This window comes from Toxotes jaculatrix, chromosome 15, assembly GCF_017976425.1.
Source record: "Toxotes jaculatrix isolate fToxJac2 chromosome 15, fToxJac2.pri, whole genome shotgun sequence".
Classification (NCBI taxonomy): Eukaryota; Metazoa; Chordata; class Actinopteri; family Toxotidae; genus Toxotes; species Toxotes jaculatrix.
In genome coordinates, this window is record NC_054408.1 from 5,066,196 (window position 1) to 5,092,964 (window position 26,769).

Consider the following 26,769-nt stretch of genomic DNA (forward strand, 5'->3'; position numbering starts at 1 on the left):
TCATGAGGCACAGTTAACACTGTGAAAATGAATATGTGAAAATGAAGATATAGTGCTACTGAATCGGAGTCAGATCTCTGAACTCTACTGTGGTTCAAACAGAAAATTTTGGCCTGCTGTGCACATGAAAGTGAGTGAAATTCTATTTAGAGTCTCTTTAAATCCAATTTAAATCAATCTCTCTGCTGCTTTGATTGTAATGTGAAATTTACAGACCAGCAAAATGATGTTACTTTTCATTCGGATCAGACCTGTTGAATTTAGAACTGAGTTTTAAATTTTGGTGCTGCGGAACTGTAAAATAAGCCACAATTTAATCCAAGTTAATCCTGAATGGTGCAGCCCACCCACAGACAGAGGCAGAGGAGGAGGGAGAAGTGCAGGCGTTGCCATGACAACTGGTATTTTCCCAGAGTATTCTTCACCTGTCTCTGCATACAGTATCATCAACCATACAGACCGCAAGAACATGGAAATATTGTAAAATAAATGTTAACATCAACCAACAGTTGCTGGAGAACATTCAGGATAATCTTACAGTATATTCCAAAAATCAGCATTTGCGCTGATATTCAAAAGATCTAAAAGTTACTGTCACACAATTTTTTCATTTTTACGAGATGACATTTCAAGCTTTGAAACACTGACTTTTATTTTAACATCATGAGAAGGAGGTGGAGGTTTTGAGAAATCATACCTCTGCTTCAAGTGTGCTGGCTGATTTCTCCATGAGGTAGTTTGGCTTAACAGGACATATAGTTCTGTGCAAAAGCTTTGGCTTAGCTGGGAACAAAAAGAAATGCCCAGACTTTCACACACAAGAAAAAGCAACAGAGGATTAACATTTGAGGAAAGGTTCATATTTTTAAATATCTGTTTAAGTTCTAACTTAAAAAAACCAACAACATATGAGATTTGCTTTTATGTACAACTGTAAATATCAGCACTAAATACCTGGAACACTATGTAGACAAGTTCGAGTCCTTATTATTTTAGGTCAGGGTTTGTAGCAAGTACTTAAGAAGTAGGTGGTGCCCATCTTTGCTTTGATCTATTATTTTTGGTTCATCGTATGTCATTCATAAATTATCTTCTTTTTCATTAGTTGTCTCCAGCTTTGTTCCTCGTGTTAAGCTCAGCTCGTTAGGAAGTGTTCACAGTGTAATGTTAAATGTTGGCTTGCACCACTGTCGGGTCATCATTCTGAGTGTTCCCTTACTCTTGAAACTGAGCAAGTTTTTTCAATTTTACAATCATTTGCCATTAATGGGTACAATATGTTTTTTTTAATAGCAGCCTGAATGCTTTCAAAAAACTGAAGCACTTCACATTCAGAGTCTGGTAAGTGGCTAGTGCTGATGGACAAGTGTTGATGTTCACCTTTACAGAGCACCACTGCGTAGACCAGTTGATGCCGTTCTTTGTCTTTATTATTCTTAATCTTTATCAGCTGTTTCCAACACCTCTACCTTTTGTGATATATTTTGTATTTTGTATTAAAACATGCACATTTTCCTACCATTTATATGTTGTGTGCTTGTTAACAGTATCTCTAATGATTGATCCAGGCTCCCCAGCTTTATTTTCTGTGCTTTTCAATTTCACTATGGGTTGCTGAAAATCTATAAATCAATAAATAATGAAATGCAGTTTTCTTCCGGTATATCCGCTCGATGGAGCCCGCCTGAAAACTATTTTTGTTCAGTAACTTTCAGATGTCACTCAGCCTGGTGGAGACAGTGTCTGACAGCTGTCCTCTCTGCTGGTTCTGACGGCAGCGATGGCTGAATGTAAGTCATAGTGGACTGAACGAATGGAAGCTTATAGAGTGTTAACGCTCTGCTGGCATCTTGCTTTTGATGTGGACTCCCAGCACGTATGGAATTTCTGTCATGTGATAATAGGTGGTCATATAGAGAGAGATCATAACCCCCGGCTCTGTTTAAAGATGATCTTTGGCATCTGATGTGAATGGCCTCTTTGATCTTTTTCTGGTCATCCACTGACTCCTGGTTGATGACTTTGACCTGCTCCCACTCAATTCTATGAGACAGTGGACGTTGCTCATTTCCGGTGCCCATTCAGTCTGTTGTCTCTCGTTCAGAGCCTTTACAGTTTCAGTGATGCAGTCTTGAGAGTGTGCGATGTGGGTTTGCTCTGGTAAGAGTGAACACTGACCATTAAATATCACAATATAGGAGATCATTATACACTGTGCAACCCGGCAGGACAGATGCAGTTTAAAAACTGTGGTTAGGTTTGGCACCACCTTGTGGAGTAAGAAAACACTGCATCAAGGTGATACAGAAATTGACTTGTTAGTTTTGTATGTGTGTCTGTATGTGCATGTGTGGCAGCAGCAGCCTGAGTAGCAGTCTGTGGAGTGAGGGTTTTATGGCCTGTAGCTGTCATAGTCAGGTGGCAGACAAAACCTCAAAACATAATAGGTGCTATTGAAGCCCTTTATCGCTTTGATGTGTCCCTTTTTTAATCCTCACGGGTTAGTGAGCATCAGGTCACGTACATGGAACTCTTGTACACAAAGGTCTTTTCATCGCTATTAAGGCGATCATTATCAGGAATGATCATTTTTAGTTTCCTAAGTTTAAGAGTTCACTATAAGTAAGAGAGCAGGCTGTTTTTGGAGAGCGGGCAGGGGTGAAAAATTAGGATATTTCCGGGGCATGTGACAGAAGTTACCGTTACTGAAACCAATGTGCACCGAGCCTCATGAGAACATGTGAATGAGTGTGCACACGCAGACATTTAGCCACTGTAACAATGAAGTTGTATTGTTTGCGATGAAGAGGAAAATACCAAGAATGTCATGTGCTCATGTGCTCGGGGGATGTGTCCATTACTACAGCTGTATTTAAACTAAATACAGAAATGTGTAACCCATTCTTCAAATGACCCTTTGTTTACATAATTAGAAGACAAACTGAATCTGCAGGTACAGCAAACAAAGCATTGAATTCACACAAAAAAGAAAAGACAAAAGGAAAATAAGGCCAAGTGTGAGTTTGGTGTCCTACTGTAGGTTTTTATGCGAGTTACTGGGGAGCAGGCGGCACATTAGCAACATCCGCTAAGCTTTGCTAGTTTCTGTCTCTGGTCATGAGTGTGTGGTTAATGGCTGGCTAACCAGGTGTGACTTGGCCTGTCGGGGAGCAGGCAGTGGCTTTTGGTAATTGGGGCTCTGCTGAGAGTCCGAGTAACAACAGGAAGAGAAGTGACAGCTCCCACCGCTACAACTAGAGAGTAAGAGGGCAAAACAGAGGAAGGTGGAGTGGTGGAAATGGAGTCACTTGAGGTCTGGAGCTTGTTGCTGCACTAGATGTGCATTAGAGTCTGTATGTTTCTGCCCATCCTCCTGTTAATTCATGAGTCCTGAGCACTCAAAAATAGAATAGTCCTCTTTTCACAGATGACACATAAAAGGCACATAATTATACCCTTGATCCAACATAAAGGTGCAAGGATTGCTATGAAATTTTGTACAGACTTTCACATCCTACTCAGGATGAATTGTAACCACTTTGGCGATACCCTGACTTTTCATACTACTACATTCTCAAGTCTCAAACCCTTATTTTTGTGGCTTAAGTCTTAAGTCCACAGCTCTGGCACACTGTCTTCATCTGTCTAAGCCCTCCATAGGCAAGAGCGGGAATTAATATTAATATTCTTGAAGGAATATATTACTGTCTAAAGGTAAATCTTTGTCATTTTGGGTGCAGAATTTTAGTTGTGAAGGTAGAACTCGTACAGTTGAAGGTACTTTTCACTTTCAACAAATGGTACCTTGATGTACTTACTCATGGTCGTGGCCAAGCTAGAAGACTGTTTACCCCAAAAGGTAAAATTCTGCTCTACCTTTTCCTGAGTGTGGCATCCCACTTGTGTTTGTCCTCTGGAGTAAAATCATGTCCTGTGGCTTCAGCAATGAGACCAAAATGTGTACTGACTAAGGTATTATGCAAGAGGGCTTTGGGGCGGATATTTTGATGCTGCCGGGTCGCCCTGTGAGTGTTCAAGAAATACTCTTAAGCAGAACACTGTGACTGTAGCTGTTGTTGCTGTTATGTAGGCCAGCAGCACCCCGAAGAGAGAGACATGGAAAGAACATTGCATAAATTAGAGGACCTGACCTTTCTAATTGAAGTAAGGACAAGAGTTGACACTGTACAGCAAACACACATGGTTTCGGTGTGTGTAATGCAGTTAATCATGTGCGTGTGCGTTACATAAGGTCGTTCTGCTGATGAGGTTGGAGCCAGGCCTGGCCTGAGAATCTGTCCTTGTTTGCAGAAACCATCGGCTACAGCTTACAAATCATCTGATGTTCATTTACTTTATACACAAGTTAAGACTGCTCATTTAACTGGGGTGAAAAAAACACACTTTGCCACTCTAAAGGAATATTTAGCCTATTAAGTTTTAATTAAATGTTATACGTTCTTACCAGATGAGATCAAATACAACTTGATGCATCAGAGCCCAACCTGAACAGATGCTGATACGTGCTGTGTGGTTTCTGTTTTGCGAGATTTAGTAGACGAGAGGGAGGGCAGCATGAATACACACAGTTTGCAAACGACATAAAATGAGTTCATTTAGTTTGGCCCAGAATCTGAAAGAGATCCTGACCCTCTGTCAGGGAGATGGAAAAGAACGGGAAATGAAGACAGTTTGGGATAGGATGAGTAATCGATAGGCGTGAATGAAATGCTGAAGTAAGAGACAAAGGACGAAAAGCAGAAAAAGTCAGAGCTAGACAACGATTAAAGGCACAGAAGGGTTTGTGTGAGTTTTTTTTTTTTTTTTTTTTTTCCCCCTGGCTGAGGTTAGCGAGCCACCAGCAGAGCTGTAGAGTTAAGCAGCGGGGGGCAGATAAAAGGCAGCTGGCCAGTGGCAACGCTAGTGCCAGACAAAAGGGCATCACAGGGTCAGGCGGTGCCGACACAGGACAGCTTTGGTTCAGCTGAACATATTCTGTGGTGCTGGCTCTGCAAACAGGAGAAGGAGACAACCTGAGCAAGACTGAAAATCTGCAGGTAGAACTTAAACATGCGGTGTGTGCAAGACAACCTAAAAATATCACAGAACTTGATCTTCAGAAAGAGGCACAAGTCAGATTAATGTGTGTATTTACTCAACTCAGAAATCAACAAAATTCTCAGTGACCCTTTCTGCTTTCCTCTGTCTATTTTCTTTATTTACAGTTGAGTTAATCACTAAAAGCTCTGTTTGTCCCTAACCCGAAATATAAACTGATCTGAAACCAAATACAGAACCGCAGATTCATCTCTGACGCATTCGTCTTTTCGTGGAACTTGCTGTGTGGTTATCATTTTAAACCCTTTCATGTCTGCGTCGTTATCAGTTGGTAAAATGATTTCCTTTAATCGTTCAAAGAGGGACACAGCATCAAATAACTTGAAAGCAAGCTAACCCTTACATTGCACCTTTATTTATTTCATCAGGTGTGATATAGCTGGAGACTACGGGGCGTTTCAGTTCAGGATCTTCTCGGCAGCAACTGTCACTCACAAAAGCACAAATCCCCAGGATTTAACGTTGCATATTAACAAATGACTCATCACCAAGGTAGCCTTTAAATGGGACTTAAAGCCCCCAGGTCTCATACCCTCTCTCACTCAATTTCTTTTGTAGCTCAACACCCACTGTCACCTCTGATGTTACATCAGGCTGTGGGAAGTGGCCTCACTGTGTCAGTGGAGGGTGTGGGGAGGGCTTGATAATCCCTCAGGAAATCTTAGCCTTATGTATTTGACTAAAAATAGATTCATTACCTATTAGACAGAAATGGTCGTCTAGTTTTTACACTGCAAAAATATACATTCTAATATTTTAATCTTAAAATTGTTATTGAGTCTTAAAATCTGCCACAATAGTGAGAAGGCCCGTAAAGTCTTTTTTTTAAATTTTATTCTGAGTGCCTGTACCTTACCTTACTGCATCTGCTCTTTGCTGCTGTAACGGTGTAATTTCCCCATTGCGGGACTAATAAAGGTTTATCTCTTGCCCTGCTCTGCCTGGATCCCTTGTTGAAACAAGTAAAACCTCAAGTCTTTAAAGAGAACCCATACAGCATGAACAAGAAAAAGTTGAACTATAGTGAACCCATCTAAGTTCAGTCCATTCCATGGACTTACCTCTTTGGTCATAGGACCAGCAGCTGATGTTAACGTTTGCATGGCCCAAAGCTTATTTCTATGCTTCAACACAATTTTCCTGCATTTTTCACACATTAACACAGTGATTGTGTATTGGACTCTGAGCAGTTCCAGATGACCTGAAACGCAGCACTGTGTCTGTTTTATAATACACATGGACGTGTTAAGACAACTCCATACCATGTTCCTTTTTAACCAGGCCAGTGTTTTTCATGGTCTCACTCACGATAATGTAATGTGAGAACAAACTGTGTGTCCCCAGGTCTTAACAGTATGGAGTAGCCACGTGTCGTTATTATAATCTTGGTTTAACGTTGAGGCTCAAGTCAGATCAGCGTGTGTGTATGTGTGTGTATGATTTGGAAGTAATAATAAATGTTGAGGATCACTACAGTTTGTTTAATTTTTAATTGGGATGCAAAGAGGTTTTGTAGTGTTAAAACAAGTGAATTAACACTCTCGTCACTGCATCCACACCCCCTGTCAGTCTCACCCTTCCCTCTTTCTCACCTCCTCCATCCTTCCATTCCTCACTTGCCTCCCTCGTCGACCATTGCTCCTTCTACCCAGAGTGATAGACCTGTTTCTGAGCTCAAACACACCGCTCAAGTGTCTGGTTTCACTCAGCCTCCCATCTAACAGTTCACAGAAAACAATCAATTATTCTCAGAAATGTGTACCCCAGAGTGGGGACTCTTAATCCTTTTCAGCCTGAGATCCAAATTGAGTAAATTTAGGAATCTTGAAGCCCAAGTTCATTAGAACATGTTAGCGCTCCTGACATGTGGGCAGTCAAGAGAAAAAGTCTGTGAACCCTGTAAAATCCCTGTCGTAACGCTCAGAAAAAAATGAATGCCACGTACCCAGAATGCAGCTCACTTTTACATGCATTTAGGAGCATAAACGCCTGCATGTCCTGCCCACACGTTCTGTTCTTGGCTGTGTAGCAGGCACCTACCCTGTGAGATTCATGTGAGCTTGTTTGGTCTGAAACCTTTGTTTATTCATAGATTTCTCTTCTTCTTCCCGCGGGGTCTGTCTCACACAGCCACTTATACTTAGTCATGAAAATGTTGCAACATCTGGCCTCACAAAATGAAAACTACAATGCTGTCTACTCACATGTAGCTGGGTGCAGTCGCCGGATTGAACAGTTTTCTTTGATTGGATGGGTAAAAAATTGGTGATTAATGCCATTTGGCCCACGTATTTGGTCACATCATGTTGGAACTGTTACAGTAAAGGTGATATTGCTAACGTGGAATCGTGATGCCGTCTGTGCAGTTAGGGCCTTCCCCAGACTGTTGGCACCAAGTTGGAAGCATGCCGTTATCTTAAGTATTTATATGTAATAGCACTACGACTTCCCTTATTTGGAACAATGGATTCTTCTTTGAAAAACAGCCCCAGAGCAAAAGTACACAACAGTTTGTGGATGTCATTGTCCATTATTGTGTTCTTTTAACTGGGTTCCCGCAAGGTGCTGAGTCAAGCTCAGGTGTGCTATTGTCAAAGTTGCTCCAAGGAAGACAGTGCCAAGAAATATTAAGCTGCAAGAGACAGAAGACATGGTCTTGCCTTCTGAGTTATGAGACTTATGAAGTTCATCACATGTTTCACCCTAGGAGGAAATCAGTGACCAGAGAATAAATATGCTTATTGAAGGAAGAAATGTTAAACTGTGGGATGTGACTGTGTGGTAGGAGGTTGTGATGCTTCACAGAACAACTTGAGCCATTCAGGAAAAGCTCGCTTGTGGGTTTTATCTGTAAGTGTACATGAGGCCACCGACTGTCTCCCACAGCTGCTGCTGAGCCTATTACTGTCTCTACCTGCCAGCCTGGCCCCGCACTCCTTGTTTCTTTTGGAGTGAAATTAATTCAGGCCAGTGAGATCATCTGTCCCACTGGTGTGCCAGTGTTAGGAGTCTAATGAAAGAGACTTTATCGGTTTACCTTGTTCTCAGGGAAGGAAAGATAACTTTTTTTTTTTTTTTAACTTCTTACTTGCAAATGTATTATGTCTCATTTTCTCTCACTGTCCATCATATTCACACACACACACTCACAATCTCTCCATGCCATTTTCCAGGACAAGAGCTCATTCAGGTATTTTCTAACACCAGATAACAGGCATTGTGTTACATTTAGACGTGACTGTAAAAAGCAGCTTCAATCGCAGTCTCACACCTCTCACCTCCATCAGTAGCTTCAGGGTACATCTTGACCAGAGTCATTTATTCACCTACCCATACTTCTCTCACTTCCTGGCCTTTATTTACGCCCCCTACGTCTGGTGTATTAAGCTGAAAGGCCAGACAACAGGAAGCTCGTCTGAGTTTATTCAGCAGTGACAAAAAGAAATACAGCTTAATGCAAAGCAAACTGAACAGCAGTAAAAACCATCTACCCTACTTGTTAATGTTCAGTTTATGTTGATACTTGTTAGTGTGTCAATTCAGTGATATGGTCATTTTTCCAGACTGCAGCTGTTTAGTTGTTGTAGTTGTGAAGTGTAAGATTAAAATATGTTTCTGATACAGTTTTTCCTCCCAGAATACAGTAATAAAGTCATCATAGAATATTTAATTAAATTGTGAAAACAACAATTAGACTATATAATTACAAAATATCTCAAGATGATTCATGTGCCAGTTTTTCTATTTTATGTATTGTTTTACAAATCATCACAGTTCATTTAACCTCTGTTTACTACATGATTAGAATATTATCAAAAAATTGAAAAACTGCAATAAAAAAAAAAAAATGAAATACAACAAATTTATGCTGTAAGAAAGTGAATTCTGTCTTTTGTGTTTTTGTGTTTCTGCAGCATCTTATTTGCAGACATCGAGGGTTTCACCAGTCTGGCGTCCCAGTGCACAGCGCAGGAGCTGGTGATGACTCTCAATGAACTTTTCGCCCGCTTTGACAAGCTGGCAGCGGTAAGGACGCGATCACATGCATGTATATATGTATATGTATATGTCACGCACACAAACTGTGCTTATAGCTGTGCTTTTAGTTTGCATACTTCTATTTGATATGTTCAAACTTTGTTTTTTAGATGATGACAAAGGTCCCAATTCAAACAAAGACAAAATGCCAAAGACATTTAGCAGAAACATTTTTAAATGATCTATTGATGTCAGTGTGCAGAAAACATAAAAGTACATAAAAACAGTTTACCAATTCCCTGCACACAGGTACATAGAAAGGCGTTATTCAGTTTCCGAAGTTGTTCAGGCAGAATACTGTGTTACACCAGGTGTGAAAGCTTCTGCATTTATGTGTGACATTACTTACAGGTGATTGTAGTGCAGAGCTGTGGTACCACTGTCTCACCTGTACACTAGTTTAAACACTGGTGTACAGGTGAGACAGTGGTACCACAGCTCTCTAAAGTTTGAGGAGCAATAGAGGAGGAATGTCAGGTGTTCACGAGGAGGAGGCTAGAGGAGGACAGGTTCCTGTGCATTAAGAGGACTGGAGGAGGAAAATCTGTTTTCAAGCAGAGAGCAGAGTAGCTGCAAAGCAAATAAGACCTTGAGGTGTTTGATTTTGTGCCATCTCAACTGTCTGAATGTTTGACTGTATTATTGAAACACTGGTAAAACAGTGCTAAATCGTCCATGACTATGGTTCTCGTCTTTCAGGGGTGTTATCAGCATAATATTCGCAGCCTGTGTTGACAGAGGAAGTGCAGTCATGAGACAGATCATAGCAAACAAATCCATTGCAACCCATTACAAATGAATGAAACTTTTAAGAGCAAACAATGGGCATTTCTCATCCAAAAACATACCTCTGCTATTTAAAATTTAAAATTTCCTCCAATCTCTGCTTTTTGACTTTTTGCCAATAAATTATTGGATAATTTTACCTTCTCGAGGCCTCTAGAATATATTAAATTGAACAATCTGAGAAGGAACAGTCATTTTTTGGGTGAACTTGTCACATATGCAAACTGATGAGGGGTTACGTTTTCATGTGAGATGATTTAAATAAGGCTAAAACAGAGGGAGAGAGATGCATTTTCAGCCTTAGCTGCCCTGATGTGTGGCCTTTCTCCTTTGTCTTAAGCACAATCGTTAGCTTTATTTGGCATGTGATTCAATGATTAATAACTAAAAATATGGATAAAACTCTTAGCATTGCTTTTAGCGTTTGGATGAGGTCCGAAAGATAACTAAAATAAAGTTACAGAATACATATCGTCACTTGCACAGATTTCCAGTGTCTTGAGGGTAATTTCTATTTTCTATCTGCCATCAATATCCTGCAGCCATGCAAATGTATAAACCGCATTTCTGAGATCTGAACCGCAGCTTCATAAGCATGAGTATTGATATATTTAATCCAGAGGCTTCACTGTTCATCCAGCTAATGCTCAATGTATGTAATTTACCCATGGAAGGTAACTGGATGTGCTGGAAATGCTGCTTCTGACAGTTTTACGTTCATGCCAGATGTACCTTTTATCTGGGTATACTTATGGACACACACACGCACACAGACACACACACACACACACACATTCTTTGTCTGTGCTCTTTACACAGTGGGTCTTTTTGTATTTTCCCAGAGCCATGTGCCAGAGAGATGCTCAGGTGGCTATCATGAGACACAGTGTTCTCCACAAACACACACATACACAGAACATATTATGACTCTTAGCGCTGTGTCGTCCCACACAGTGCTAAGAGTTATTTGGGTTCTTAGGCTAATGTGTAAAATCTATACTACAATGCAGTTATTGTGGAAATGCTGCTTTCTCATAGCTGCAAATGCAGTGTCTTCTCCTCTCAGCAGTTTGAAGGTGAGAAGATTTAGCTTTAGTTTTATTAGACACAGTATTTATCAGTACACAAATACACAGGCACAAACAGACAATATAGCCAAAAAAAAATTCAAGGAGAGATAAATCAGTGGTGTGTAAATACAACAAGCTGTTCGGCATCATTGCAAAGTCCACCATAGATAGTGAATTGTCCTTCAGTTGCATTTCCAGTAAGTTGTTGTTTCCCGACAGGAGAACCACTGTCTGCGGATCAAGATCCTGGGAGATTGCTACTACTGTGTGTCTGGGCTGCCAGAGGCAAGGGCTGACCATGCTCACTGCTGTGTGGAGATGGGGTTGGACATGATAGAGGCCATCTCGTAAGTTGCCCGAGGCATTAAGAGAGATCACTGTAACGTAATGGTAACAGAAGTTTTTGTCTCCAGTTTGCGCCACAGTGCGTGCTACACAGTAGTCTGTGGGAAATCCACTAGATAGATAAATGGATGATTTCCATATAAACCAAAGGTCTTATCTTATTGTTATACCACCTGTTTTTTAGTGGTGTAAATGTAGCATCTAGTTAAAGCATCATAACCCCCACCCCCCACCCCCAGTGATTTCTGGAGCACCTCAACAGTCAGCACGTATCAACAAAGATGTCAGCAAGATTACAAAAAATAATTTTGCAGAGTACCACTCTTAGTAATCAAAGATTGTTTTGATGTTTCTTGCAGGCTGGTACGGGAGGTGACTGGGGTGAATGTGAACATGCGAGTGGGTATCCACAGTGGCAGGGTGCACTGTGGAGTGCTGGGACTCAGGAAGTGGCAGTTTGATGTCTGGTCCAATGATGTCACGTTAGCCAATCAGATGGAAGCTGGGGGGAAAGCTGGGTACGTCTGTCCAGTTATGGTCAAGTTCTAACTAACTATAAACCATTTTGCTAAAACTGCATGTACTGCCTGTAGCCTTGTAGATTTGAATTTACAGTGTCTGAATAATAAACATTTACGTGGGTGTTGATGTGCGTTGTTCTCATTTCAGGCGTATTCATATCACTAAGGCCACTCTGAATTATCTGAATGGGGACTACGATGTGGAGCCAGGAGCAGGGGTAGAAAGAAACGCCTACCTGAAGAAGCACAACATAGAAACCTACCTCATTGTGGGCTGCAGTCAGAAAAGGGTACAGTCCTTGCTATCATCTGAATTCACAAAGGCTGAAGCGCTCAGATTATTTAATTAATAATAATTCGCTGTGGTTCATTACTATAACCCATTTAAGTTTACACATAGGAATTTATTTCAGTTTTAATCTTAAGAATTGAACTGATACAGCTTCAGAAAAAGGTAGGTAAAAATTACCTTCTAAAAATACTGTTTGCAGTGCAGACCTTCTGTAGTTTCACCATTTATTGGATGGAAAGGTCTAATCTGCAGGCCTGATGGTAGGTGTGTTAAGGCTTAGAAAAAAACACCATGTAACTTTCCAGAAATCCCCAGAAACCATCCCACAGGCCCGTCCATATTGAGCTTTATCATTGTTTACAAACCGGTATTCTGTCACACGTGAACGGTGTTTTGGAGAGGAATGAGTTCCTCTCTGCTTCACTGCTCAGTCTCCTGTTTGTTTGTGACTGTACTGCTTTTATCAGATGTCTCTGTCCTTCAGCACAATCACAAGCTGTGCCTATAGATAGCACGTCATGTGAAGTGGTGTCTTCCTTACATTTTGCTGATCATGCTATAAGACAGAAAGAAGATTGTACAATCTAATTATTTTGATCACTTTTTATATTTTTAATTCTGTAAAATACATCCTAGAGACAGTATGCAATCTTAATATCAGATCTGTAAAAAGTAAAATAGAGATTGTATGTCCGCAACCTTTTTTTCTAAGCTGAAACTGATTATTTTTCCTTTACAATTGCCATTGCCAATTGCCAAGAAGTCAGTTGATCTAATTTCGATCCTGTTAGAGCTTTAATCTAATTCCATCCATTTGAGAAAAGCTTATAATTGCTTTTTTTCTTGGTTTGTAGATGCAAGTAAACGGTCCATTAGAGGCGAGATCGTCAGCTGAACAAGAGTGTCAGTTGTGTCTGTAAATAACGTTTATCTTTTGTTTGTTTTAGTAAGTTTGTCAACCTTTAGCAAATATATTCTGCATCGTTATCTCTTACAGAAAGAGGAGAAGGCGATGATAGCCAAAATGAACCGACAGAGGACCAATTCTGTCACCCACAACAGCGGCCACTGGACTGATCGTCCGTTCTACAACCATCTGGCCGGAAACCAGGTCTCCAAGGAGATGAAGAGGATGGTGAGGAAAATTTAAAAAGTGGTCATTGTTATATTAAAAGCATCCCGACCATCTGCTTTGTAGCATTTCTATTACGCTTGTGCTGCAGCCAGGTGACTCTTTTGCCAATATCTCATTTCACCTCTCATTTGGTGATGAAGCCAACACATTGTTAATACCCATAATCCTTTGATCTGCAGTCGTGATAAGCAGGAGCAGTGGCTCTTCATAGCACACTCTGCCTCTCACACCTCACCTTGTGCTCTGAGAGGCTCTCAGGAGCTCTCAGGGAGACAACAGCAACATGTAGGCAGCTGCAATGAAGCGGGTACCACAACAAATTGTCGGTCCACTACTGCTGCCGGCTAAGCAGCAAAACCAGAGACCCCCTATCCTCCAAACTTCACCCTCTCCTGAGCTGAATTTGAATTGGATGAGAAGCAGAGAATTCAGAAATGAAGCAGAGTGATGTGACCGGTGACCGTGCAAACAGTGACTCACTCAGTGAATGGATGCACCCACATTTGAAACACACATACTGAGAATTGTTTTTTTCTTTGTATCTGTATCATCAGTCCACCCACCTCCCTCAGTGAATCTATTATAGGGAGGAAAATGAGGCAGGCCAGGCCTCATGAACAGTCCCGTAGATATGTTTTAAATTCCTGTTCAACACACTCTGAATCAAAATTGGGACCGTGCAGAACTTACTGCTCACCTTGTGAATTATTTTTTCCTGTGGCATCATCAGGGTTTTCTCAGCTTGGTCTTGGAGACTGTAGAAAGCCTCCATTCCAGTCTGGGGTCACTGAGTTTGAAAGAGGCAGGAATTTACCAAAGAGCTATCAAGCTACAGTGTGGGAAGTGTAGGATCCTGTGGACTCAGCCCAGGGACCAAAAATAATGATATCTCACACTTTGCAGCAACAATTAAAATAATAAATAGAATTGAATTAATATTATAACATACTTCAAGTCTAAAGCTGATCATAAGCTTACAATCAGCCAGGCAGAGCAGTAAATAAACTGCAAACTCTGCAAATCCCATTTGATAGATGCATTCATTATATATGAGGATAAGAAAATAAAGGCCAGGCGGAAAAAATGCTGACACATATAACTTGTGCTGTAATAATCAAAGCGAAATTTCACAATGGCTAACAGAAATATAATGTACATGATAGGCATACATAAATACTGCAATACATTAGCTAAAACCTTTTTTACTTGTCATTTCCTTAAGATGAGGTGCATATTATTCATATTAAGTCCAAATATTATGTCCACATCAGTAACTGGTATATTTTTATGTCACCCTCAGTTCTGTTGAGAATAAATCCATCAAGCGGTTAGCATTGTTATCAACACTCAATATGACTGGACAAAGAAAAGAGTGCCATCTAGTGAAATTCTGAAATTCAGAAGACAAAAAAAAAAAAAAAAAGTGATGCCGAGCTGATTGACAATTGACCTTTTTGACAGTAAAAAAACAGAAACACTACAGCAAAAGAAAAACAGGCTTATCTGCTGCTGTTCTGGGTGAGTACTTTCAATTACTGGTCCTGACATCGTGTCAGTGGCTGCTGTGTGGCTTTTTTTTTTTTTTTTTTCGTTTGTCAGACGTGTGTCACCAAAGTGTTCTTTACGCCCTGACTCACAGAGACCCCTCAAAGTTTGCAGAAACATTAGCACTTTTGACATCAATTTTATTTGCCGCAGCTCAGCCTTTCTTCATCTTCAGCCTCTGTTTTCCTCCTGCCTATCACTCTCTCCCTCTCTATCTCTGTTCTCCTCATTAATCACCCGGCGAGCTCTGAAGATAAGTGTGGAGAGTGAGGAGTCAAAGACGCACAGAGGGCATGGGAGAGTAATTTTATATAGATGGAAGCAAGGGAGGGGAGTTACGGATGGAAGTTCTCTTTCCACCCAGACAAGGCTGAGCAGTGGACTGTGAATGACTTATGAGGCATCCAGGATTTTACACATGTACTTTCCTTTTCTACTGTTTGTTCAACCTTTCTGATGTTGGGAAGATGAGAGGAAACAGTGGAACATGCAGGATATTTTAGCTTTTACCTTTGCACATAGAAGCCAGCTGTGCTCCTGGTTCTCCTTCAGCAGTGACATTAACATTTTTATCCACAAGAGGAAGCTAGAGAGACGCGTTAGCTCACTTTGTTGTAATACAGTTTGATGAGAATGCTTACTACACATGAGGCCAAGGGGGCAGGGAGGCCCAAAGCCAGAGCCTGTGTTAGAAATGAATAGATCTCATTCAAAATGTAGAAATGTCTTGATCACATTTATTATAATAATAATAATTATTATTATTATTACTATTATTCTCCTTCACATTAAAGCTGGATACTGAGACAAAAGTTTCATCAAAATACAGTAAGATTAGTGAAGCTATTTAAATAGCAGAATTGCCTGCATCCCAAACCTGAGGGTTTGCTATAATGTTTTGTATAGTGTGCTATAGCTGTTAGTATAAATTTACCATGTGAACTACATACCAAAGCCCAACTGTAGTTTTTTTTAAACCAACGGCAACAATTTGATTGAACAATTTAATTTGATTCATCCATTCACTGATTCATTATTCAGCTTAGAAGGAAACTCTTGAACCAACCACTCAGTGATGTATGACTCCATTTATTATCTAAAGAGTGAAATTACATGATATTATGCACAGACTGTCTGTGATTGTGAAATGATATGATGAGGAATTGAGTGTGATGCATTAAATAAAATGAAGGAAATTTACAGAAATGATATTGTTAAGTAGAATTTCTGATGGAAGTAGAAGCAGAGGGACAGCAATGGATGATTATTTAATGTGAATCACTGGATCAGATTATCATCAGTCAGAATAATGCTGGAAGATTATCATAATCTGCACACACCTACAGAAAGAGTAAGGTGCTAAAGCAGATTTCAGCAGATCATTTTGTCGTCCGTTTCTCATCTTTTCAATGACCAACCTTTTTTACTCAGGTGCATTTTGGGAGAAGAAAAAGTGGGGAAAAAAAAAAAAAAAAGAAACTCTTCCTCTTCCTGGTCTCTCCTCAGCACTGTGAGCCCCACATTTTTCAGCATTACATTTCTGACTTAATTGACTTGTTTTGTTCCGTTATCTGATCTCAGGATCTGGAAAACTGTGCAGAAAACTTTTACATCTGACCACAGTCTTTGTTTCTTGCTGTGCTGAGCTGAGAATGGATGAGATAAGAATAGAGCGCTGCCAATCTTCAGCCCAGTTTGATGCAAATATCTTTCAATTTTAGCCGATGCCTGCTTGATTTTTTTTTTTCCTGCTCACTTTGCTTCCAGCCACAGGGAACCTTTCCCTTCATACTTCCTGCTTTATTTCATTTTCGTTGGCTCATACCAATTATTTATGTCAGCTTGTTAGCTTTTAGGGGGCTGATGTTATGTCATCAGGAGAAGAACTGTAATTTTCCAAATTATAATGCCAGTATTGAATGCGATAATTATTATTAAATTGAACAAGCAGATGTGCAATCAGAGGGATTGTTGGTGGGCTGAAGCTCCTCAACTCAGTTTTTAATTAAAAGAAAAAAGATACCCGGGAGATTAAAATTATTTGTAGCGTGGTCTAATAGAAGTTATAGTGACATCAAAACTTTTGTAAATGTTGTATAATTCATACATTAATTTGTGTATTTAATTAAAATAAGCCCATGTACTATAGATAATTCGTCTGCAAAGCTTCAAACTGTGTGGGCATCACTGTAAAAGTTAAGACTGAGCCTGATTCCAACAGATGAGAGATTTCTGGCCTGCAACTAACAATTATTTTTCGTGTCAATTAATCCGCCCATTACTCATGTTTTAACAGTTATCATTGTCTTCTTTAAAATATCTGAAAAACATTTTCCAGAGCCCAAAGTGATCTTTTAAATCGCTTGTTTTGTCCAAACAACAAACCCAAACCCAAAAGATATTTAACCCAAAACCCTAAGATATTTAATTTTCACTGGTATAAAACAGAGAAAAGCAGAAAATCCTCACATTTGAGAAGCTGTTTGGCATTTGTGCTTTATAATTTACCTAGTTGTTTTTAAAAAATAATACTATCCTGCCAATCCATAGAGATCTCTAAATCTCAGTTTTGTTAATGTGATAATTGAGAGTAAAGTTTAAAAAAAAGAGCCCAGTCTGCTTCAAAACAGGTAAGAAATCAATTTCCCAGGTGTTGCTGTGAGACTGCTGGAACTTCAGAAGTTGTTATTTCCATCTAATTGTTTTTTTTTTTTGTCTTTTTTCTGTCTTGCAGGGTTTTGAAGACCCCAAGGACAAGTAAGTAGTGACTGTCCTTCAGCGTTACTGTGCCTTCCCTCTCTTCTGGCTCTTTGCTGCGTCTTTATACCTGTTTGACACAAATCCGCACTTGTTCTTTCTTTCTCCTGTGCCAGGCAGACATCTTTAAACAGACTCAATGGACCACTTTGCAATCAATAACAAACATGAGCCCTGAAAGGATTAGTAATTGGTACTGTTAGTCTCTGGTGGAAAGTCAGAAATAATGAATTTAAAGCTGCTGTTTGAGTCAGAGAGTCATCACCGTGGATTTGTTTATATTGCTGTTTTATCTTTGGATAAAAAAAAAGGAACATAGCTTCTTATTGCTGACATAAACACCCATTAGATGCTTACAAGCATAAACAAAACCCAGATGGTAACATTAAAGCATTGTGCTCCTGGATACCAAGCAGCTAGAGGATGCTTGGTAATACAGGCGGTCACGAAATAACATAAGCACCTCATGGAAAATTTTAATTTTGAAGTAATTAAATCACTGTTGCAAAGGCCAGAAAAATTAAAGATCCTTAACTTATTAAAATAATCAATTTAACTTTGATTATTTTTTAATTAGATGTTAATATTTGATGTTAAAGAGAAAGACTTTGAAACCAAGTTTTCAGGGGCTAAAAAAAGAATAGTTTTGCAGACATTACTTATTACTTACTATTAAGCTCCAGTTTTTGTCGATGCGTTTTTCTGAGACTATTTGTTTTGGTAAGTTTGCAGCTTTTGTGGCTGATTCCACCGCAAATTTGGGCATAAATTATTTGGCCTCTTTGCAAAGCTTAAAGTCATCACATGTTACTATAGAAATCAAGATGCAAAATTCATGATTGCCAGGCAGCTTTTGCAGAAGATAACGTGCTGCTAATTGGTATTAAACTTAACAACATCCATCTGTCCAGCAGCGATTGTAATTGTGAGAAAGTTTTGTCAGATTTTAAGTCCTTTTTCAAAAAGTGTTAATACCATTTTGTCTAAATTCAATGACATTGTCACTGGTGCTGTCAGACAGAGATGCTCGTAAAGTGGTGCAGTGACGACTGTCACATCCAGAATGTAAAAACAACAGAGGAGGGGATGTTTAACCCAAAGGCTGTCAGTGATCAAAGAGCCGCAGTCATGATGAAGTTGTCCTCCTCCTCCTCTCCTCCCAAACTGCTCAGTATCTGTGAGTTTGTTCTGACACCACACTGAGCCGGAGCATCCACACGGACAACCTCTGCTCTGGCCTGCGACGCAAATCCTAATTCTTATGCAGACTGACAGCTTTTGACAGAGTTGAGAGAAAGTACATGCTGCCTTTTTATCATGCCCCACTAAAAGGCATCACTAGATATGGTATTACAGCTTAGTTTGGAAATCTTAGTTAGTTCTGTCATAGTATCATTAACTGTGACCTCAGGCAGACCATTCAGATGTGAAAAATGCCTCCTTAAACTCCTACAAAGAAATCTTCACTGCCATTATAAGAAGACCTTAATTGCCAAGAATTAGGACTTAATGTAGGGGCACCCCTGTATCTTGGGGGTTAAGACGTCAATTATGAACCACAGTGTCCCCAGTTTGAGTCTGGACAGGGACATTTGTTTGATTGTTCAACAAGTCCAGAAAATTGCAATCAATGTAAGTGACACTTTGCAGATTTAGTGTTTAGTCCAAGATGAACATCTCATCAAAGACTCAACAGAGACTTTTGGAATCGAGGGTAATGATGGTCTTTCAGGTCAATTGCTGCTTTTCACTTTGAATACAATTACCCGAATGTTACTGCACCTCAGGGCACAGCAGGTTGTTAGGATGGCTATACAGCAGTTATGGATGGAGTGTATTTAATTTACAGTTGTGCTGACCTTGTAGAAAGGGACTTCACAGCTTCACAGTTGCAGGTGTTCAGTTTCCCTTAGACGTCACTGGCATTAAATTCTTAAGAGCCTTTTTCAGTTTTCTGGAGATGTAAACGTCACTCAGTCTCATCTTGTTTTATTCAGGCATTTCATTTTCAGAAACACACAGGAAAACCTAAACCCGGAGGACGAGGTGGACGAGTTCCTGGGCCGCGCCATCGACGCACGCAGCATCGACCGTCTGCGCTCTGAACACGTCAAGAAATTCCTGCTCACCTTCAGAGAGCCTGACCTGGAGAAAAAGGTTAGGGCAGACACACACACAGACACACACACACACGATGACACACACGGTGACATACACTGCCAATATAGCAGCAAATAATTGGCTGTGACAAGCAATCTCCCCTCTCCTGCTTTCTCTTTCCTACCAGCCTCAGTCTGAGCTTCACTTCATTCCAGCACCAATATGCAGAGCTATTTTTAAGACTTATGAAGCAAGTCCAAGTACAGTCAAGGGACAGCGAGGATATTGTATACCAGCATCCGCAGCGTATATGTCAGCCAGTTAGGAATAAGAAGTTACAGCACAGAAATGAGATCATTTTGGGAAGTTTGTCCTCCAGGGAACGTCCTTGTTTTGTTTTTTTTCCCCCAACTGTAAAATGTTGACTTTAGTACATATGCTGCTCACAGTTCTTTAATAGCCAAATTGTTTTTAAAAATCTTAACAGAAGTATTTGTTAATGAATTATGTCTCAAAACAAAGTTCAGCTGATGTATTTTTATTGGGTTGTTTTTCAGGTTTCAGTCTCAAGTCCTTGAGTCCAAATCAAGTTTGTCTTCATAAGAAAATCATTAGTCATTCTATAAGACTTTCAGGTCACATGCTGATCTTTAGAATGACAGCATTTGATTGGTTTTATGTAACTGACACCAAACTCTTTGAGTGCAGATGCATAATAATCAAATATTCAAACCCTTGTCGTGTCTTATTTACTGTTTTTTTTTTTTTTGCTTTGGAGTTTAAAACTTGAGCCTTTAAAGTTTTTCTTTCTAGTTTCAAGTCTCGAGTGCACTGCAGTATGAGGGCCACTGTTCCCAGGTCTTTGTGAATAAAGATGAAACATTTTGAGGATTTCAAGCTGATTTCAAACTTAAAGCCGTAGTATTTCAAGAATACAGTACAAAAATTTAAGGAAATTCAAAAGTCAAAAGTATCAACTGTCAAGTTTTTGGTTTGTTGATTATAACATCTTTTTTAGTTTGCTGTCAGAGGGTAATGTTATTAATCTGTTAGTAAAACCTGTTCTCCTCTTCTCATTCCGTCCTGCAGTACTCCAAACAGGTGGACTCGAGGTTCGGGGCTTACGTGGCCTGCGCCTCCCTCGTTTTTCTCTTCATCTGCTTCATCCAGATCGTCATTGTGCCACCGTGAGTCAATACTCTGAGACACTGCAGAGCAGACTTCATTTTTAACTCTTCATCCCCTTCACTTAAATATGTCCCCCATTACCAGCTCAAATTGTTGTAATTAAAAAGTGGGATGACAGTAATTTGGCTCTTCACAGACGTGTCTGTCATTACTGTCATTAAACCAACATCAGGCTTAACAGATGCTAAAATCATCCATGTGTCCCCTTCCTTCTTACACCAGCATCCACCACTTAAAGTAAATATCACAGTCAGACAACTTACTTACAGGGGCTTTATTACTGTGGACAGCATAATGAGCCCACTGTAATTAAAACATAATGTGTGGAAGTGTTAACACTGATCAGCCAGGGACGTGAATAAAGACTTACTGATTCCTGGTGAATCAAAGTATATTTCTAGTTTATTACAACAATTACTGTTCCCGTTGGACGTGATAACATTTTGTAAAATGTTATGAGTATAGTAATTACTGACATCTATCAAAACAGCTCCATCACTAAAAACAAGTTTAATGGGGTTAGACACACCAAATGGTGCCAGAGATGTAAATCTATTGTAAATCCTACAAACTGTGCTTTGCTCTAGGGCCAGCTACATTAATAAATGTCCATTAGAAATGTCCAATCTAGTAACTATTAATAAATCCATTAGTTATATAGGTATCTAGTTCTTTACAAACTGTCTTACTAAAGTGGTGAAATGTATGTACCACTTTAAAAACGAATGGCACTCTCTTTAACGTGTCAGCTGAGGCCAGTCTTTCCAAACGCTCAGTGTATGCTTTTAATCTTGGAGCTGCTCACATTGCTTTAGTCTGTTGCAAGTTCTCCCATCTTTAGCCTTACAACCAGAATTTTAAAAGTGAAAAAAGGGAGAAGTCATTTTCATAACACAGAAGCTGTACAGACGAGTAGTAAAACAGAATATCAAATCAGATCAGCGTAGCTGCATATGAGCATCAGCCACATTCAGATAGCTCTGACAGATCTGGTCTCTAGGTGATCCCTCCTCTTTTTTTTTTTTTAATCTCTTCTGCTCTCAGACTTTTCTCCATGCCCGTCTCTCAGTATTGATCTTCTTTAGCCGGGCTCTTTATTAACCTTTCTCCGCGATCCTTTCATCTCACCACTCCCCTCTCGTCTTTTATTCCTGTCTCTACTTCTCGGTCCTCCTCCGAGTCCCTCCTACGCTGTCTCCTCACTGCCTCCTGTGTCTCATCGTTTCATCTGTTTTCCTTCATCTTTTCATTGTCTCTACACTTTCTTTTTTTTCTGTATTTCTCTCCTGATGGTGTCCCTTCCTGTCACACCCACACAAATATAAAATTTACTTCCATATAATTTACACTGACACAGGGTCATCATCATCAGCAAACAGTAAACCTTAAATAAACATATGTATGTGCTTACATCCTATCTCTTTGTTGTCTGCAGCTCTAGTCTGATGATCGGCTTCTTTATCACCTGTCTAATTGTCCTGACGACTGTCATGTTCGTCTCAGTTGTCTACTGCTGTTTTGGGGTGAGTTGTCTCTGCTCGTAATGAATGAAAATGCCACATAAACTCTCTGCCTTGTGTAGAACATCAAACACGTTGATCTCAGATTAATAAGTGATCGGAGCGATTATGGGATTTTTACAAGGGTGCAGTTTTGTAAAATATTTATCTCAAATGTGATCAGGTAAAGAGAAGGACTGACAGCTTTTCTCTTTCTTACTGGTTCTCCTTCCTTTATAAAGAACTTCAGTCTCAGATGTAATAGAGACCAATCTGTTAAATCTTTTATCAGGCTGCTGGTCTGATGATGTGCTCGCTATTGATTCCAGATAATGTCAGTGATTTAGACATCTTGATATACTCTGCTTTTGGTCTCATAGCGAGTTCATTTCAGATAAGAGTTTTTAACGCATCATCATGTGACTGCATTTTGCCTTTGAAAATATCATATAGATATTATTAGCGATATAAAAATTTTTGGTGTCAGTCCTTTAATCAGATAATAGATGAGGAAAATATGGTTTAAGTATCTGTATCAGAATACTGTATGTTTCCTTGTGGGACATATTTATTTAGGGTCTGCAGATAAAATGATATGTAAGCTAACGGTGCTGCAGTGGGTCAAATTATGTGCTGACTTGTTTTATCTCCCCTTCTTTACCCATCACTCTCTTCCTCACCCAGCTGTTCCCAGTCCCTCTGCAGACGCTTTCTAAGAGAATAGTCCAGTCTAGACTGAACAGCACCCTGGTGGGCGTCTTTACAATCATCATTGTCTTTCTTTCTGCTTTCATCAATATTGTAAGTTCCCATCAACAGAAGTCCTATAAGAAAAATGCTACTTTTCACTTGTCATGAAATTCTTTTTCAAAGCACTGGACATTTTCACACTGTATTCAAGAACAATTCACATTTCTCAGTTTTTATTCTGTGAAGGAGCCTGATGTCCTTTCAGCTGTCATCACTGACTTTTGACACTGTTTAGTTCACCTGCAGCAGCCACGACCTGCGGAGCTGCATCAAAGCTGAGCTCAACATCAGCCTGGACAGCGTGAATGCCTGCCACGCCCACGTCCTCAACTACAGCCTGGACTCCCAGCACAGCCCCTGTGGAGACGACATCCTCATCTGCAGCTTTCCTGAGGTACAGGTGTGACTTGTTCTCCCTGTGTGTGTCCTTTTATTTGCACGGCGTGATTTCTGATTCGGCATAACTTCTGGTGTTTGTTGTGTAGTTTATCATGTGGTTTATTTCAGCAACAAATTTAGAGGCGCCAAGAACATATGCAAGTTAAGTGTAAGAAAGCAAATGAGGCAGAACAGATGCAAGTTTACTGCAGTTGGTGCAAAATGAGGCTTTTAAAAAATTCAACTCAGACAAGCAGCAAATTTGTCTGTAACAGTAAGGCCAGTTAATGATAAGCATTAGTGCATGAAAAAATGAACATTATATATTTGCGACTGACTTGAACAAATATATTGATACCAACATTTAGGCAGGCTTGTTGTTATCACTGCAAAATATGCTGCATATTCTACTAGTCAGGCAGCCAATTCATTGATAAAATAAGGGATTTTTTATCAAACAGACTCACTGTGTGTAATACCTAAAGTACCTTATTGATTTTAGAACCAAATGTCTGCAATAAAATGAAGAGAGACGTTCAGTCTGCTGCTTTGACACTGTTACAATTATATATTTTGAGATTTCAATGCGTTTCTTCTGACAAATTATTTAATTTTGAGCAGCAGGAGAACACGTGTGTGCTAAGTGCAGGTAACTACAGGTATAACATTTGATATTTAGTTGTTAACATTTATTTTGCACAGTCATGTTTAAAATTAACAGGTAAGTGGTGAAAATTGTGGGTTTGCTGAGTATTTTATAATACCTCTGGATGTGTCTCTTCATATCCAAACATAAAAACAAATGTGTCTTTCCTAACATCCTTTCTCTCCACGTTTTTCTCCCTCAGTACTTCTCGTCCTGTGTGCTGCTGAGCCTGCTGGCCTGCTCAGTCTTCCTGCAGGTCAGCAGCATCGGTAAACTGTTCCTCATGCTCTTCATTGAGCTGCTATACCTTCTCATCATGGAGGTGCCCAAAGTCAGCCTCTTTGACAACCAGGACCTGCTGGTCATGGCCAATGCCATCAACGCTGTGTGAGTCACTTCATTACTGCTGTCTGTGTGTTTGTGTGTGTTGTTACACCTGTAATGTTTAAATCTTTGGCTGTTTGCATTTGCTCTAACAGCTGATTGGCTTTTGTCTGTTTCCTCCCATCACAGCGAGCACATGAATGGAACAAGGTGAGCCTGATGGCAACTCCTATTACCACAAGACCCAAAGCGTCACCTGCATCATCTGATTAAGCTAACAGCATCATTATCACTACATTGGCACAAATGTAACTATAATGACCTGCTGGCAACAGATGCTAACGCTAATGAGCCAAGACAGAGAGGGCAGCTTGATTTTGGGTTACAGTTATCCAAAGTCGTCATTTACATCTATATCGTACAACTTTATGTAGCACCTGTATGTTAGATCAGAAGTGTTGATTGACTTCATTCAGTACTCAACATGTGAAAACCTAATGTGTGTCTGTTCTGACCTCCAGCTGTGTGGTGGACTCCAAGGTTCCTCTGAAGATCATGACCCCAGTGGTCATCACTGTCTTCGTTCTCGCCCTTTACCTTCATGCTCAGCAGGTGGAGTCCACGGCCAGGCTCGACTTCCTCTGGAAGCTTCAGGTTGGTGTCTGTATCTTGGGGACATAAATGTGCTGTGGGGGACTCGTTTCCATTTCGGGGGATAAAAGCAGGAAAAAAGTCCAAAAGCCAAAACACATTCCTGTGGTTTTCTGCTCATATTCTAAGGTAAATTACTATCTGTTATGTGTGGAAAATCTGAATATCACATAATGTCAATGAAGATAAAAGAAATTTGTTGTTATTATTGCACTGTTCAGGGCTCGAAAGGTGGTTCTGAGAAGTTTAAATCGTGCTCCTTCATGGAAAATGGCAGCTGTAACAAAGGCAGGAAAGTGGATTGTGCGATTTCTGTGTTTAATTTTTTGCTGCGACTCTTGAGTCTTCATTAGAATCCTTTGTAAGTGTTGTGAATCCAAATGGGCTACGGCTGTTCTCAGAGAATGAACAGTGTAAAGACCAGGGGTTGAGTGTTGGATACTCAAATGAGTAGTGAAGTATTAATTGCATAATAAAATGTCTTGAGGGATGCTCAAGGGTTCTTTCACATCTCACGGAGGTACTGAAGCACGCTGTGCTGCCTGTGGTCGGTAATCCAGTCAAGGGGATAAACAAGTTATTTATCTTAAAAAACTTTCAGTTGCTGGAGGAGTCTTTATTTTCCAGCTCACTGCTGTCACTGATGGTTAGTATAAAATGAGACAAAGAGTCTCCAGCCATGCTAGCAGCTCTGGGACGGATAGATAATACTAGATAGATAGTACTAGATAGATAGTACTTCAGGTTAAAATAGGGAAAATTGGCCAGAGGCTGGTAAACATCAATGGAGATAACAGTATCAAACAGTAGTAATTGTGTACCCTCAGTGCCAGTGCAGTCCATTATTGTATTCTCTGTGAACCTTAAATAGCTGTACTAAATTTTGTCTTAATCCAGTTGTCAAGATATTTCACTGCATACCCAAAAGTAGCAGTGATTATTTGCTCCATGTTATTCAGTCTTCATTTACTCTTTTATCCCTGTGTTGAACCAAGGGGAGAGTTGTAGGTTTCAGCAGTGAGGATCACTTCCGCGTTCAAAATCGGACAAAAAAAGTCAATTTTTTTTTGACCTCAAAATGTCATAGTATAGTAAGACGTCAAAATCGGACAAAAAAAGTCAAAAAAATTTTTGACCTCAAAATGTCATAAAAAACGTCATAGTATAGTAAGACGTCAAAATCGGACAAAAAAAGTCAAAAAATTTTTTGACCTCAAAATGTCATAAAAAATGTCATAGTATAGTAAGGCGTCAAAATCGGGAAAAAAAAGTCGAAAAAAATTTTGACCTCAAAATGTCATGAAAAACGTCATAGTATAGTAAGGCGTCAAAATGGGACAAAAAAAGTCAAAAATTTTTTTGACCTCAAAATGTCATAAAAAACATCATAGTATAGTAAGGCGTCAAAATCGGACAAAAAAAGTCAAAAAATTTTTTGACCTCAAAATGTCATAAAAAACATCATAGTATAGTAAGGCGTCAAAATCGGACAAAAAAAGTCAAAAAATTTTTTGACCTCAAAATGTCATAAAAAACATCATAGTATAGTCAGGCGTCAAAATCGGACAAAAAAAGTCAAAATTTTTTTTGACCTCAAAATGTCATAAAAAACATCATAGTATAGTA

The 26,769-nt window shown here is 39.7% G+C and overlaps 1 protein-coding gene across 2 annotated transcripts in view; it reads left to right on the forward strand.

The window, feature by feature from the left end:
* Nucleotides 1-26,769, forward strand: part of adcy5 (adenylate cyclase 5) — a 76,289-nt gene that overhangs the window by 35,298 nt on the left and 14,222 nt on the right. Inside the window, exons 4-17 of one of the 2 annotated variants that reach the window (XM_041057395.1) lie at nucleotides 9,033-9,144; nucleotides 11,232-11,359; nucleotides 11,717-11,875; nucleotides 12,027-12,168; nucleotides 13,168-13,305; nucleotides 17,585-17,607; nucleotides 19,605-19,764; nucleotides 20,797-20,894; nucleotides 22,331-22,418; nucleotides 23,079-23,195; nucleotides 23,380-23,538; nucleotides 24,371-24,555; nucleotides 24,682-24,702; nucleotides 25,014-25,146. In XM_041057395.1, the coding sequence (XP_040913329.1) occupies nucleotides 9,033-9,144; nucleotides 11,232-11,359; nucleotides 11,717-11,875; nucleotides 12,027-12,168; nucleotides 13,168-13,305; nucleotides 17,585-17,607; nucleotides 19,605-19,764; nucleotides 20,797-20,894; nucleotides 22,331-22,418; nucleotides 23,079-23,195; nucleotides 23,380-23,538; nucleotides 24,371-24,555; nucleotides 24,682-24,702; nucleotides 25,014-25,146 (1,663 nt within the window). The remainder of the gene's footprint in view (nucleotides 1-9,032; nucleotides 9,145-11,231; nucleotides 11,360-11,716; nucleotides 11,876-12,026; nucleotides 12,169-13,167; nucleotides 13,306-17,584; nucleotides 17,608-19,604; nucleotides 19,765-20,796; nucleotides 20,895-22,330; nucleotides 22,419-23,078; nucleotides 23,196-23,379; nucleotides 23,539-24,370; nucleotides 24,556-24,681; nucleotides 24,703-25,013; nucleotides 25,147-26,769) is intronic. The other variant, XM_041057396.1, reaches the window with a different exon arrangement.